Below are 16364 nucleotides of genomic sequence, written 5' to 3' on the forward strand. Positions count from 1 at the left end.
ATTCTATATTATTTTTTTTTTTATTTGCCATTTTTGTCCCACGAAAGTGGAGTTACCCTCCAAAGTACCAATAGACAGAAGATTCTAAACATTTTTGGACATCTCAAGTGACAATTTCATGTTCTTATGGAAACACCGCTACTACGGGTGGCCACTGCTAGGAGGAATGGCTAGCCAAACAAGTTATAAAATGTATCCCAGTGTGTACTATTCCTAACAATAAGCCAGCTTGAGCAGAATCCCCTTACATTTACCGTACACATCTAATCACTCTTTTTTTTATTCAACAAAGAGTGTAGAAGCAAGGGGGCATATGTTAGTATATTAGTGTTACTTTGGAAATCCCTGTGGATCATTTAAGGGAAAGGTTGGAACACTTAATTATCAAGCCAAACATACTGATCTGACACTAACATTCAAATGCAGCTTCTCCGAGGTGTACAATATCAGTTTACATGACTTACATTGTTTTTTATTTCCTGCAGGTGAAATCTAGCATAAGAAATACGTTAATGGTGCAATTTATAAAATACAATAAGATACTTACAGAAATAAGTCTTCTGGAGTCATCCTGCCAATTTCAATCAAAAATGCTCCAAAGCGGTAACTTACAGCATAGGTAAAATGTATGAATGACTGACTGAATGCAAAACAGATGCCATACACTTGAGCTTTACGCTGAGAGTTCCTAAAATATATCAGTTTAAAAATCAATCATCACAATTTGATTTAGAGAAATAGGAAAAAAAAAAGAAAAAAAACAACAACACATCTTTCTCATAGTAAATTTCAGACTGCTGTAATAGTTTGAAATTTGGAATAACCAGTATGCAGTAGAATAGTGGGTTTGCATAAAGCCTGTTGCAAATGGCCGGGCATTGTGCAATGGATTTTATCAAATCTGTTGAAACACTTTAGAAAAAAAAAGCATTGTCCAGGTCAGAGTTTACAGTATATCTGTGAATCTCTTGAAATCTGAATGTCAGCAGTAATTTATACACAGGGAAAACTGCAACCCAGCAGTAAAGTACCACTGGATGAAAAGAGGCAAATGATCACAGCTGGTTATCTCTCACACCCTATCTCTCCTTTATGATAACGTCACTCATTTTTTTCATATAAGATGCCATGACCTGTGGTCATGGGGTGACATCAGAAGCGTGACCTGTCAATAATGAAACATAGAAACATAGAATGTGTCGGCAGATAAGAACCATTTGGCCCATCTAGTCTGCCCAATATATCTGAATCCTATGAATAGTCCCTGGCCCTATCTTATATGAAGGATAGCCTTATGCCTATCCCATGCATGCTTAAACTCCTTCACTGTATTTGCAGCTACCACTTCTGCAGGAAGGTTATTCCATGCATCCACTACTCTCTCAGTAAAGTAATACTTCCTCATATTACTTTTAAACCTTTGCCCCTCTAATTTAAAACTGTGTCCTCTTCTTTCTTCCAATCTATACATGTTAAGGTCCTTTAACCTTTCCTGGTAAGTTTTTTCCTGCAATCCATGTACTAGTTTAGTAGCTCTTCTCTGAACTCTCTCTAGAGTATCTATATCCTTCTGGAGATATGGCCTCCAGTACTGCGCACAATATTCCAAGTGAGGTCTCACCAGGTTGAGGTTGAAGTTCATGAGGTTGCATGAACTTCCAGAGAAAGGGGAGATTTTACATGTGTGTTTTAGATTGGAAAAAACTCACTGTAATACTAACACTCATGTAAGAATAATAATAATAATAATCTCACCTGTAGGGCTTTTGTAGGCTTTCGGAGTACATCTCTTCAAAGGTTCTCTCTCTAGTCAGTGACACGACTGTTCGGATGTTATCCACTGCTTCCGTTGCAATCTGATTATTCAATCAAAACATAGTTTAAATTGTTGAACTATTGTTATTAAATTAGTTTGCATTGTATAAGTAGTGAACACAAACCTGTTGCTTATAAATTTTTTCGAGTGGCTGGGCTTGCTCAGCCTAAAGTGGTTTTAAAGGCTGGACATTTTTTTTTATTATACTGCATTTCATGCATTAAGGTAAAAATGTCCCAGTAACAGAATCGCCCCCCTGACCCCCCTAAATACTCCTAGTATTAGTCCTCACTCGATCCAGTGCTGTATCCATCTCTAGTTGCTCTCCCCCCTCTCTTTGCTCTCACAGGCTTTGTTGAGGCAGCACAGCCATTGGCTCCTGGGGCTGAACAGTGCTGTGTGTGTGTCAATGGATGCACACAGCCTGGCTTGAAAGAGAGCCCCAATGGGGGAGCACCAAGAGGAGGAGTAGTTGAGAGTGCCCACAGGGAACCCCAGAAAAGGAGGTTTGAGGCTGATCTGTGCAATAAGATTGCGAAGAGCAGGTAAGTATAACATGCTTATTCTTTTGGAAAAAAAAAAAACAATCTTTACAACAACTTTAATAGCTGCGCTTTATAGCTACAGAAAGCCCTGTTTTGGCACATTTGCACTTTTAAAAGAAACAATGAGACAACAGTGATTAAGGAGACCTTTCTTTAAATTAAATATACAAAACTGCTAACAGTAATGACAAAAGCGAACCTGAAGTCCAGTTATAGGCAGGACTGAATTTCTGAACAGCCAAAATGAACCTTGGCTGGGACAGAACACATCACAACACATATATTACTGTCAGTTAAATCTTCCTGTGTATGGTAAAAGACCAAGGCAGTCAACTAAGACAGTAGGGAGAAGTTAAAAAATGATTTGCTTAGGGTTGCAAAAAGTGTGCCCTCATAACAGGAGAGAAAACTGAGAGCTGACATTGTTGACTTGTTTCTGAAAAAGATCCTGGGCTTTTCTACTAATTCTTCCTTCATCTCTCAGTGGCTCACTAACCTGTAACAATCATGTGTATGTGGGGTGTCAGGACATACATATAAATATTATACGTATTCATTTTATGTGTCAGTGAACTAATTGTAGTAAAACAAGGTTGACCCCTTTCTGCACACCCCAGTGTCCCTTTAAACAGTTTGGAACTTTTGTGGGTTGGAAGGATTGGCGACCATGAGACTACTGTCACAGTGCCCCATGATCGGAAACTGATTCCACTGGCTACCGATCTTTATCCCGAGCTATCTTGGACAGTCCAGTTTTTGTGCTAAGAGCACACAGTGAGTGTGCTCTCACCATTTAAACAATGGCCACCCAGCGATGCGTATGTGCGGCATTTAAGCGTTAAAGCCCACTCTTTTGTCACTGCACATATGTGTTGGGCATTTGTGAAGTGCCTAGGATGACCAAACCACATCATGCATCTTCAGTGACAAGATAGAAGTGTCAGATTTTGGATTTGAAACAAGCCAGCTATTTCTCTTCATTTGACTGGTTGTCTTTTGGTGCTGATAGGACACCTCAGCCTGAGCACTCGGAAGATGGCCTCTACTAATCTTTGATATCCTGAGGCTCCACTGTTTAGAGCGATGCATCCAGTGGTCTCCAGGAATCTCCAGGTACCTACAAGTCCATTGAGCTTTGCTGTTGAGCATCCATCATCATAGTGACTGGCTGCTCATCATAGTGATTGGCTGATATTAAAAAAAGATTTAATTAGACTTTCCTGTTAAAATACTGGTTAGTTTGCCCCTTTGCATGTCTCAAGTCTCTCTGTGGGTCCTTTAATATTATGGACAGCCTAACTGATCAATAGGGAGGCCAAGAATATAAGGTGGTTTGGGCCAGGCTTGACTTGTAAATCGAAAAGGCTTGAAAAAATATGTGGCTTTTACAAACCAGGGGAGGAGAGGGAAGAGGGCATATGCTATATCTAAAAAGATATGTTGGGCTTATGTCCCTGAGTGAAGACAGTTCTCCATTTATACATTAAGAGCAGAACCTAGAGTTTGTGATATATGCTGGGCAGAATATATCTACCTGCATCTCATTCAGACTGTCACAACATCTGGCAAAGGAAGTCTTTCAGTACCGTCTACCTTTGTGATACCTTTATCTGGCTGAGTGCCATTAAAGTAACATCAAAGCTTCAGTTTTTTTTTTTTAAATAAAATAATAAACATATTATACTTACCTGCTCTGTGCAATGGTGTTTCACAGAGCAGCCCCAATCCTCATCTTCTAGGGCTCCAGGCTCATCCACTTAGGTGAGTGCCTCCATAGAAAGCCTCTTTTATGGCTTTCTTGAAATACACCTATACCTTCTAGTTGACAGCTACATCCTTTGATTTAATTTTCAGAAGCTATTATTTCCTCTATAGAAAGCACACATTAAATTGTAAGCATGAAGGTTTAATGACAATATTACTAGAACTCTAAACTGTAAAAGTAAATAGTGCACTGCAACATGGCTAATTTAATACATGTGTGATCAAATTTGAGGCTTGCCTGACAATAAAACATGTATACCATTACCTTGCCAGCTTGCTGAAGCTGTTTTTTATCTCGATTAGCAAAGCCAGTCAATGCTCTGATCTCAAGAAATCCAGAAGCAATGAGGACAGGAGTAAGTGCTAGAATCAGCAAGGACAACTCCCAGCCGAAAACTAGAGAAATTACAATGCAGAGCATCATACAAGCAAAGTTTTCTGCAATTAAACCAAGTCTGGAGCCAGTTGCCTAACAAAAAAAAAAAAAAAAATTGTTAAAAAATGGCAATTGCAAAATTATTCAAAATATAAAATCCTAAATCAAATGTCACAGGCAGGTTGGCAAGTTATATATAAAATATTTTTATTATATATTATATATATATTTTACAAAATTACATCTTATTATGTATATTATCTATTTATTAAATATAACTTTTTCCATGATAGATTTTGCAGCATTACAATAACTGCACTATATATATATATATATATATATATATATGTATATATATATATATATATATATGTGTATATATATATATATATATATATATGTATATATGTATATATTGTACAGAACGCCGAGGCTGGGTCCTGGAAGGATGCCATATTTCCCCTCTGTTTGGACTATGGTCCCTTTAAGAGAACAAAAGGGTTAACTCACTAGTCAGAAGAAGTGGGTTCAAAAAAAGACAGGAAGCTGTAGGTAAGGTGTGAAGAAGTATAGAGGAGACTGTGGATGGTGGATGGTGGATGGTGGATGGTGGATTTTTGTACAGCTGTGAGGGTGCGTGTCAGTATCCTGCCTGGAAACCTGTTGGCAGGGGAAGTTACCCTCTCCAAAAGTTGAGGACTGTTTAGTTCTGAACTCTTCAGGTTGGTGAGACTGTTATCCTTTGTTGTGTTCTTTTGCTGCTGTGAAGCTATTTAAGGTAATAAACGTTCCTTTTATTGCAATGCCTTTGTCCGGCGATCCAGCTGATTCCCTGAACATTGCAATATATATATATTTATATATATATATATATATATATATATATATATATATATATAAATAATATATATATATATATATATATATATATATGTTCGCGGATTATAAATATATATTATTAATCAACAAGCAGACATAACGATCTTACAGTTTGTATCTGAGCAGCATCAGTGGCAAGTCGAGTTGTTAAAGCTCCTGTATTATTTTTCTTGTCATCAAACCAGGATATTTCCTTTGGAGTGAGAAAGGGATGTTAGAGTATAGTATCGCCCATAGAAACAGATAGTTTATGTCCAGCCAAAATGTCTATTACTTCCAAACTTACCTGGCGTAACATTGCTTTGAATGCCATCTGTCTCAGGCGCATAGTGAGGACTTCCCCTGATCTTCCAAACATAAATCCCTGGCAATGGAGATAAATATAAGAAAATGCAATATGAAGGACGATGTAACTGAGCTTTGACAAGTATCTCATCTACCCACTTTTATATCATAGTTACTGATAGGAGAGACTGTGTATTTGATCCTGTTCTAGTCACTCCTGACCTCCAACTCATCTCTCTTTTATAAAATAAATTTTTCTTTCCCATTTTCAGCTTAACATTTTTTTTAAAAAGGTGCTTTTCCGTTTTATTTTAAATTACAAGAATACAAGCAATAAAACATAGCACATACACACATCACACGCATACTAATTTAAAGCTTGGTTATATAACCAGTAATAAGTCCAACAATCTGGGTCAGCTTGAGATCTTAGCTGTTAAGTAGACTGCACAAAACATATCCTAAATATTGGCACACATTTCCCAAATTTTCTCCCAATTATAAAAGTGTTTACCTGTGTAAAATATGTAAAGAAGGATACCACACCAATCATAGTAATTATGATGGAGTACATGTTAATTTCACGCTGAATCAAATCATCATTATTAGTTCCAAATATCTGTAAAAAAGTAAAATTAGTTAATATAGAAGGTGTATAGATAAAATGAAATGTACAGTATGTCAACAAAAATTAGTAACCCACTGCTATACAGAGAAATAACAGTTTCCCAAAAACTCACTCGTATAATAATTCTAAAATCATTTCCAAGCTCACTTTGATTATCACCACGTATACTATACTCAATGAGGGCATGCTTACAAAATTATTGTATTTTTAAAAAAAAACCTGTACTGGAATTAAGGCTGAGTCAATGGCTTTGATACTTAAATAGTAAAAAAGTATAGAAAATATTAGGTATACAGATCATAAATTCTGACTGACAGTTGCTGTGTTCTTGTTCAAGATCAGTGATTCAGAGATGACTTAAGCCAGGAAAAGCCAGGAAATTAACACTTTTAGTAAAACAGTCATTAGTGATGGCCTACATATTTCGGTAATTTACCATTGCTATAATTATCTATAGTAGTTTTACCTTTAATCTACTTTGATATAAAAAATACTTACTGCAATGAATTTTGCAAATATAATGCTGAAACCTGGATGGGCTCCTCCATTTATGATCGCTCCAAGGATTCCAAACAAGATATAAGGCCACTCTGATTTATTCAGTTTAAGTAGTCTGAAAAAAGAAATTTCTGGAAGCTTTTCCTGGAAGAAAAAGCAAAAAAAAAGCAAAAAATAAACAAAAAACATAATGTTTATGGTTAGAACTATAGTCTGGCAGTATTAGTGCCTGTTCACACTTCTGCGATGCGGGAACGCTGCGAATATGCATCGTGTTCCCGCATCGCATCCGCACATCTGGGAGTTCACACTGCCATATGCGATATGCAGGGGGTGTCAATTAAAAGTTAACGACACCCCCAGTTGCGATCGCATATCGCAGTGCGATCTGCAAGTACGCACAGAATCCGATCGCACTAGTGTGAACCACTGTGCGATCCGATTCTACTGCGGCTCAAAAAAAGCCTCATGTGCGTGTTTGGTGCGGATACAGTGCGAATTCAGCCATACAAAGTGTATGGCTGAACTCGCATCCGCACATCAGATCGCATGTAATTAGGAGCAGTGCGCTCCGAATTACATGCGATCTCCGCAAACGCGGAAGTGTGAACCGGCACTTAGGGTCCTAGGTTTGATTACAACTAAGGACACCAGTGTTTAACAGTTTACTTTTAATTTCTTCATATCTGGGTAGATTTTAAAATCCAAAAGTGAAACAAAAAATTGGTAGGGCAAAATAATTCACTCAAAAATTCAATCTTTGATGTATATATGTGTCTATAGCCGAAAAGTTAGCCTGTATGTAGGCAGTTACAGTCCATTTTCCTCCTTTGTAGGTGGTACTCAACCACAGCGGCATTGCAGTTGGAGGGGAAGTCAAGAGGAACATAGTTCCTCTATGGTTTCCTGGTTCACTGGGGAGGCCATTCAATTGGATGATGCTGCCCCATGTAACTCTAGCAGCCATCTTGGGTCAGACAGAGCCTATTTAAGGCTCTACCTCCCAGGCTGTGGGTAGTGAAGGATTGGATTGTTGTGAATTTCTGAATTTTAACATTAATACCAGTTCTGTTCTCTGCAGCTGGAGTGTTTATTGCCGCCGCACCATGCTGCACCTCCTCACATGTGGACTTATGCAAGCAAAAGTGACTAATGTGATTAACTCTATACACTCCACGAGATGTTTCTGCTCTCTATGACTGTGTAAAGTAAATAAAGATTCTTATCTGTAGACATGCCTTTTTTAAAGCTGAACTTTGGTAAAAGTTACCCTTACAATGGGGCTTCCCCTGCAATGTGAGAGCACGTCCAACCCATCCAATGTTTATCTAGTTCTCACTGATGTACCCATATTATTTTGAATTACCATTACTATTTGATTTGTGATTGTTTCGCTGATGGAGTATTATTTCTGGGTATCAGGCCTTGTCTCAGGGGGCTTTGTGGTAATATTATTATGTATATATATATATATATATATATATATATATATATATATATCTTTACACTACAAAGATAGGCCTTGAGAAGGTCAAGGAAAAGAACAAGAGGACCCATCTTAATCAGCGGCTCCTGCGGGGTAGCACTACATAAGGATAATGTTGAGCTAGGATTTCAGAATGAAACTAAATGTCCAACTGCAGACAGAAACAAATCTTTGAAATAAAGCAGGGAAAAAATTAAACTCCTGCCAGTTGGCATTGTTTTTGCTAGTTGTGTCCCAACTTTAGAGATTTTCTTCATTTCTGCTCCTGATAGCCATTCCAATGAGATCACAAACAGCAATAAAAACAGTTATTTAAGTTGATTGGAGAAAACTTAGAAATTCTGTGAGGAGTTTTGGTTGATGGTTAAGTCATTCTTAACCCTCAAGGTAAAAATACTTTTATACATCAGTTTCCACCATGGAAAGTATTGTTTATACCATTGTTGGCAACATAAGGGCTTCATTTGCATTGCTTTACATTTCTGTGTAAAAACTCAAATTACCTTCTCTTCATCCTCTGCAATATCATCTTCCTCCCCTTTTTCAGACATGGAGAATTTTCCAGTTGACATATTGGAGTTTATCCTCTGTATTAAAGATGGCTTCTCCAGGGTCTCTTGTCCTGTTTCACTTTCCACTGTTGTCTGTATGGTCTGAAAATAATCACAGTAATGGAGAGCTTAATATTCCTGTTGAGATCTCAATTGTAAACTCTATTTGATTATGTTATATCATTTGAAAGAAGTTGTTGCCCATCATTTGGACTGAGATTCTTATACTAGTAATTCACACAGTACCTGAGCTGTTGCAAGTGAATGATATATTCCTTTCTTCTTCATTAATTCAGAATGAGTTCCTTTTTCAGCCAGAGCACCATTCTCCAACACTACAATAAGATCTGCTGTCCACACTGTGCTCAAACGATGAGCAATGACAATTGTGGTACGACCCTCACTGGCCTGAAAGAGAAAATCACATTTTTTTACTTACCACCCATAATATATGTGCAGCTTCTGTAAAGAATGAGGGATGTGACTGTAGAAGATCACAGTAAGGTAAACTCTACCTTGTCCAGGGCAGCTTGTACAACTGATTCACTCTCAGTATCCAGAGCTGAAGTAGCCTCATCCAGTAAGAGTATCTTAGGATTTCTGACCAAGGCTCTAGCTATAGCTATTCTTTGCTTTTGGCCGCCACTAAGCTGGGCTCCTCTTTCTCCAACTAGGGTTTCAAATTTCTATAAAAAAGAAATGAGATAACATTTAATTGTTTTGTAATATTTTCTATATGATGTCAATGTCAATAAAAAAGGTAAATGTATCAACATATGTTGAATCTTCCCATTATCTCATATGTTGAATCTCCCCATATGTGTTTAATCTTCCCGTTGCAGATTAGAAAATATTAATGAAACAATAAACTTCAAAAACTCTTTTGCATTCAGGGAATTTTAAGGTACCTTAAAGCAGTGGTCCTCAACTCCGGTCCTCGGGGCCCACTAAAGGGCAGATTTTAAGTATTACCTTGGGGAGATGCAGACTAGAATACTGCAATCACTGAGCAGCAAAAGGGATCACCTGTGATGTAATTTTGTTATCTTGCAAACCTGGCCTGTTAGTGGGCCCCGAGGACCGGAGTTGAGGACCACTGTTTTAAAGTATGTGCAAAGATACAGAAATATGGGCAGCACCCCTGTTTGTTCTTTGCTTCAGTTTTCATATAAATAAATACCAATGGGCCTTATTTATCACAACATGGTCGATTTCCTAAAGGTGTAGAATGTGTACATTTAGAAAAGTTAATGTTAATTTTGCTTAGAAAATAAGGTGAAGTTGGGTTCATGTCAAGTTGTCAACCATCCAGTCATGTGCAAGCAAAACTCTTTTTATCATTTATTTTGTGCATGACACAGCTTTTTTATTTTTTTTTATTTTACTAAGCTAAGTGAGCATACATTTTACAAAGTAAACAATTCACATCTTTAGAAAATCAACCCCAGAGTTTGAGTGAAGAATTATCTCTGTTGACCATAGCTCCATATATGCATTTTTCTTAAATTCCTGTATACTGAAAGGAGTCAATGATATTTTGATTCTGATTTTGGTTATATATTAGCAATATAGCTTGATGGTATTCCCAATCCCAGCTGTACTTTTAGGGAAGGATACTACGTTCTTAGCTGTCAGGTAAACCCATGTGAGCTAATTTTTAGGGCCTATACTGGCCGACACTTACTTCTGTTACCTGTGAATGCCTAATGTACCTCCAGCCATCAAATACTACGTTCTTTGCTGTCAGGTAAACCCATGTGGGCTAATTTTTGGGGCCTATACAGGCCGACACTTACTTCTGTATCCTGTGAATGCCTAATGTACCTCCCTCCAGCCACCAAATACTACGTTCTTAGCTGTCAGGTAGACCCATGTGGGCTAATTTTTTGGGGCCTATACTGGCTGAAACTTACTTCTTTATCCTGTGAATGCCTAATGTACCTCCAGCCACCAAATACTACCTATACTACTGCCTCACCGATAGTGCTGGTGCAAAACTCCGATTTTATAACTCTCACCCTCTAGTATTTTAGCAATAACCCCATAATCACAGGCAATATTCGAATATTCAATACAATGACTTGCTTCCATGGATATATTTATGGCCAACCTTTTGTTTTACATTAACAACTATTGTTTTAGCCTGCAGGTACATACATCAGGAAGATCCATAATGAAGTTATAGGCATTGGCTTCTTTAGCTGCCCTCTCGATTTCTTCATCTGTCACATCTAATCTTCCATACATAATGTTGTTTTTAATTGTTGTTCCAAAAAGTATAGGCTCTTGGCTGACCACACCAATTAATTCTCTGTAATGTCTGATATTTAGAGACCGTATATCATGGCCATCAACCAATATCTGATAAAACAGACAGGATAAAAGACATTAGTCAGAAAAATATACACATCTGCACATGTAATGCATAACGATCACCATTTAAATAATGGCCTTTATTATACACCTAATATGACACATAATATTCACAATATTCACATTATGGGAAAGGGAAAGAACCTTTATTAACTTTTAACGTATAACTTTTTTTTATTCTTTTTTTATTGAGAAATGTCACATAGAACAGGGTGTGTGAAAAAATAACATAACATTTTGAAGTATAACTAAAGGCAAAACTTTTTTTTTTAGTTTTGGATGGAGTAGAGATAGCAATAAAAACAGACAGGTGTTCTAAACTATCTGTGTCCCTGTAAAGGAGATTCAACCTTTCCATTTGTCCTGTTTACCATTATCATTAAAAGTAAAAGAAAATCCCCAAATTTTGGGTTGTTCCCAGAAAACTAATAGAGGGCAAATGTTCCAATGGGGACACTAGTTCTGGTGATCTTTGGGTCCTCAATGAATTTCCCTAATGTGCAGGGGTTTCATCTCACTTCCTGTTTGGCTTTGGGACAGGAAGTTAAAAGGAAATCTCTGCAATGGGACACAGATGACAAAAATAAATCTGGCAGGGGTTATAACCCTCCCTTGCTGTATCCAAATATAAACAAAATTACCTATAGTTATACTTCAAAGTAGTTCTGAACACAAAAGGTTTTTTTTTTTTTTTTTTTTAACAAAGTATAACTAAAAGCAAAGCTTTTCTTTTGTTATGGTAAAAAGTGGAGAGGGAATAAAACCCTTGTCAGTTTTTATTGCTGTCTGTGCCCCCTGTTGAGGAGATTCACCCTCTCTATTTCTCCTCTTTCCCATTATCATTAAAAGTGAAAGAAAATTTCAAATCTGGGTTGTCCCAGAAAAGTAATAAGAGGGAAATCTTCCAATGGGGACACTAGTTTCTGGTGACCTGGGGGTCCCCAATGGATTCCCTTAATTTGCAGGGATTTCTTTTCACTTCCTGTTTGGATACAGGGCAAGAAGTGAAGGGAAATCTCTGAAATGGGACAGAGATGGCAAGAGAAAAGCCCATGCTCTTTTCCCATAGTTCTACTTTTTTACATTAGTATAAAAAAACCTTCCACCAGCTATTTCTCCCTATCACTAAACAACTACCTGAGCCCTCTATCATTTCAACGCTGTGCCCGACTGCAGGCCTTCTCCTCTCTTCTCACCGTCAAATCCTGTGAGAAGGGAGGGAGAGACCAGGCCATGCATGCCCACTTGGGAGCATGGCTGCACAAGAACCCCCACAGTGGCTTGCATTGAAAAAAAGAAGGGGGTACAGCACTGTTGAGACATTAATATCACTTTTAGGCTGACATTTAGGTAGGCAAAATTTTTGAATAGTTAAAAGGTCACCCCACCTCTCTACCTAGTCTAATCAGAGAGTGCTTCGCAATCATTGAGAAAATGAAAAGTATTCTCTAAATGAAAGGTGAATATAAGCTGGTTTGAGGGTGTGAGCTTAGGAAGAGGTTGTCACTTTGCCCTGAGCTGTTTAGCTTTACACTTGTTAAATTAATAGTGAATACAAATAAAGTTCCTTTTTGAATGCATAAAACATGAATACCTCTCCGTCTTGTGGATCGTACAGTCTCTGCAGAAGCTGCACCGTCGTACTTTTACCACACCCACTTTGTCCTACCAGTGCCACTGTCTGACCAGATTTCACTGTCAGGTTAAATCCTTTCAGTACCTTCACAGAATAGAAAGTGAAAATTTTAAGCATTTTTCCTTTACTTTATGAACACACGAGACATGTTTTTCTAATACTCTGCATCCTATTAGAATCAAAGTAATCAAAGCTAAGAATATGATTGTTATTTCGTGAAATTTTAATTGGTAGACCCCACAATGAGTTTACTATGTGAAATATTTAAATCATTTTACTATACTAAAAGTTTTGAAGAGATGGTATCTCTCCAGCATAACACATTTTGTTCTAGGGTCCTCAGATGAATGTCCCTAAGAATGTAACTCAAGGCGCAGTATGCTACTATCTCATGGGCATGTCAAAAAGTAATAATTAAATTAATGTTTTATGATCTTGTTTTATAAATTGTGGTGCGTATGTATAATGAACTGAGTTTTATCCTTTTATTACTTTCATGGTCTCTCTTGTTCCCCTGGAACTAGTCAATGAAAGGTTGGTCGCAGGAGAGCATGGAGTGTGGAAGGAGATTGTGCTCATAAAAGGCTCAGTACTGTAGAGCAATTGGTGCTGCTGGCATCTGCCACCATCACAGGTCTGGGATCCTTAGAAGCACCATGTTATTCATTCAAAGAGAGAAAACAGTGTCTGAGCACTAGGAATTTTTTTAAAGAGCTTTCAACCTGACATGTACTGTACCTAGCCAAGACTTTTTATGCAAACTTTGTTTAACCACTTGCCGACACTATACCGCGGCAGGGTGGCTCGTACAGGCAAAACAAGGTATGGATACGTTGCTCGCTTGGTGGCAGCTGGGGGGCGAGCTCACAACACCAGCGGCGCGCTCCCGCCTCCCGGTTGTCAGCAGGGAAGCCGACGCGTGTGTCAGGCGGCTCCGATTGCCACCTGACATCCGCGATCACTCCCCGCTGAGAGAGAAGGACGGTCGGCTGTTGAAAACACAGCCAACCGTTCTTCTCCCTGGAATGGTCATAGAGCCCATGTGATCCTTCTATATAGGATCACATGTCTCTATGGTCATTTCATAAGCCACCCCCCCCCCACAGTTAGAATCACTCCCCTAGGCTCACATTTAACCCCTTGATCACCCACAGGGTTAACCCCTTCCCTGCTAGTGTCATTATTACAGTAACAGTGCATATTTTTAGCACTGACTACTGTAGTAATGTTACTGGTACCCCCAAAAGTGTAAAAAATGTCAGTTAGGGGTACGATCTGTCCAACGCAATGTCGCAGTCCCGCAAAAAATCAGATCGCTGCCATTACTAGTAAAAAAAAAAAATGACATAAATCTTTCCCATAGTAGATGCGATAACTTTTGGGCAAACCAATCAAAATACGCTTATTTCAATTTTTTTTTGCCAAAAATATGTAGCAGAAAACAAATTGACCTAAAACGTTAAAATTTTTAATTTTTACATTTTTTTTGAGAATGTCATATAGCAGAATGTGAAAAATATGTTTTTTTTTTTTTTCAAAATTGTCGCACTTCTTATGTTTATAGCGCAAAAAATAAAAATCACACAGGTGACCAAATACTACCAAAAAAAAGCGCTATTTGTGGGATTTTTTTTTATTTGGTTTCCGCTTTGCACGACCACGCAATTGTCCGTTAAAGTAATGCAGTGCCGAATTGCAAAATAGGGCCTAGTCATTAAGGGGGCAAATCCTTCCGGTCTTAAAGTGGTTAATACTTCAGTTTATGCTTATTGATAATGGAGTGCAGTGTTTTTATTATTTTAATATTGAAAAAACAATGCTGTCACTACACATGTATTTCGCCACAAAGATGCTCTAGGGCTCATGGGGTGGAACTGTATACTTGCGGACAGGTAGTATATATAAGGTATATTGATGACGCTTGCTGTCATCAATCTGTCATAACTAAAGCATCTATAAATCTTATAAAGTTCAGTTATAAACAGATCAGCGGTAGAATCTGCATCTATTCTCCTATTTGTATAGTCAATACTTTTCTCTAAAAGCATATTATTTTGTTCGTTCCTTTGCATGCATAGGTAGGAAGGTTGTGAATTTACTAAACAGATTTGTATTATGTTGCTGAAAGGCATTTCCTTTACCTAGCCCAAGAAGTTTAGATATAGAGTTATTAGTGGTGGTGTGCTATGGGTCCCACTACATCTGCCCCTATCAAAAGGACAGGCAAAAGATTCCTAACCTAAATTTAAATATAAAATAAAAAAAAACCACTAAGTAGCCAAACAATAGCTGCCTGGTGAAGTATGATTGTGATGAAATATGTCCAAGGAACACTTTGACTTAAATATCCCTTACCTGAACAGCCGTTCTTGATGGATAGGAGAAATGCACATTTCTAAATTCTATGTTTCCCTTTACATTCTCCGGCTTGTATCCTTCTCTTGAAAAGCTGTTAATTTGGGAAGGCTAGAATTATAATAAGGATAATATATTTTATTACTGAAAACTCTGAAAACTCCTGTTTGAATAAAAATACAACTCTTAGATAAAGCTTTTTTCAAATATCTTGCAACTCATAAAACTCTAAAACTACCCTTCAGCTCCAAGTGTTGAATTCAGACCCTAAAGGAAGTGTTGAAAAAAAGATCTCCTCTGGGTGATCAATCTACTTTGCAAGGATTTTAACAAACTTTGTAACAGATTCATATCTGCTTCTCCTCTGAAGAAAAAAGCTTTTATTTGATTATGTCAATGTGCAGAGGGAATCTGAATTAGAGTAGCTTTTTCATTATAAATCAGCTGATGCACTTGCAGTGTTCTAATGAGCAAAATAGTAGGGTCTACATCCCTTTAGAAGTGATTAACTCTTTGGGAGCATCTCACCAAAACTGAATTTTGTGGTGCAGGGGAAGCCTGAACTCTGACTTCTGACTTAGTGTAGACTTGAAAAATCAGTGAGCTAAGTCACACAAGCAGGAAATTACATTTCTGGGGGCATTCCGTAAACCATCTGTGTATAGAATGCCTCCAGGCTGCCATATCACATATTGTCCCAGTCCGTGAGTAAACATTATTACTATATATTATTATTATAGTTACTTTAAAGAAGATCCATCACAGTTCTGTCACCAATGGGACAAAGTAAATTTACTACTTTGTCCCATGTTGTTAGGTGATTTCTAACCCCAGCTATGAGGTTCAACCTCCCTCTTCCACAATTGCAGTGGCCAATCCAAAAATTGTTATGCAGAAGATGTTTACTTCATAATGGCATTGTGTCTTGGCTGTGAGCAGTTTCCCAAGACAAGCAGAAGCAAGAGGAATTTGAAGGGAGGGTGACGTATCAGCATCTGCATTCTTCTTGCCACTGCTTGTCTCAGGAAGGTGCTCAGAGCCAAAACAAGCTCTGCCTTTGAAGTGCTCCTTACTGAAATGCAGCATAAACTGAAAGAAAAAATAAAAACACCTGCCAATGAGATCCTGGGGAATGGTGGTACTGCAAAGTCTCACAAAAAGATACTACAGCA

General features: G+C 37.8%; 1 protein-coding gene across 2 annotated transcripts in view; it reads right to left on the reverse strand.

Moving 5' to 3' along the window:
* The window catches only part of LOC309555494 (ATP-binding cassette sub-family B member 5-like), a 50151-nt gene that overhangs the window by 11655 nt on the left and 22132 nt on the right, over positions 1–16364 (reverse strand). For both annotated transcript variants that reach the window (XM_082257531.1, XM_082257532.1), the window contains 13 exons: positions 15193–15303; positions 12796–12921; positions 10986–11189; positions 9344–9514; positions 9075–9236; positions 8781–8930; positions 6792–6935; positions 6180–6284; positions 5667–5744; positions 5490–5573; positions 4391–4594; positions 1756–1856; positions 548–688 (listed from right to left, as the gene is read on the reverse strand). In XM_082257531.1, the coding sequence (XP_082113657.1) occupies positions 548–688; positions 1756–1856; positions 4391–4594; positions 5490–5573; positions 5667–5744; positions 6180–6284; positions 6792–6935; positions 8781–8930; positions 9075–9236; positions 9344–9514; positions 10986–11189; positions 12796–12921; positions 15193–15303 (1781 nt within the window). The remainder of the gene's footprint in view (positions 1–547; positions 689–1755; positions 1857–4390; positions 4595–5489; positions 5574–5666; positions 5745–6179; positions 6285–6791; positions 6936–8780; positions 8931–9074; positions 9237–9343; positions 9515–10985; positions 11190–12795; positions 12922–15192; positions 15304–16364) is intronic.

Source organism: Pelophylax lessonae (genome assembly GCF_965119305.1).
Source record: "Pelophylax lessonae genome assembly, chromosome: 5".
Lineage (NCBI taxonomy): Eukaryota > Metazoa > Chordata > Amphibia > Anura > Ranidae > Pelophylax > Pelophylax lessonae.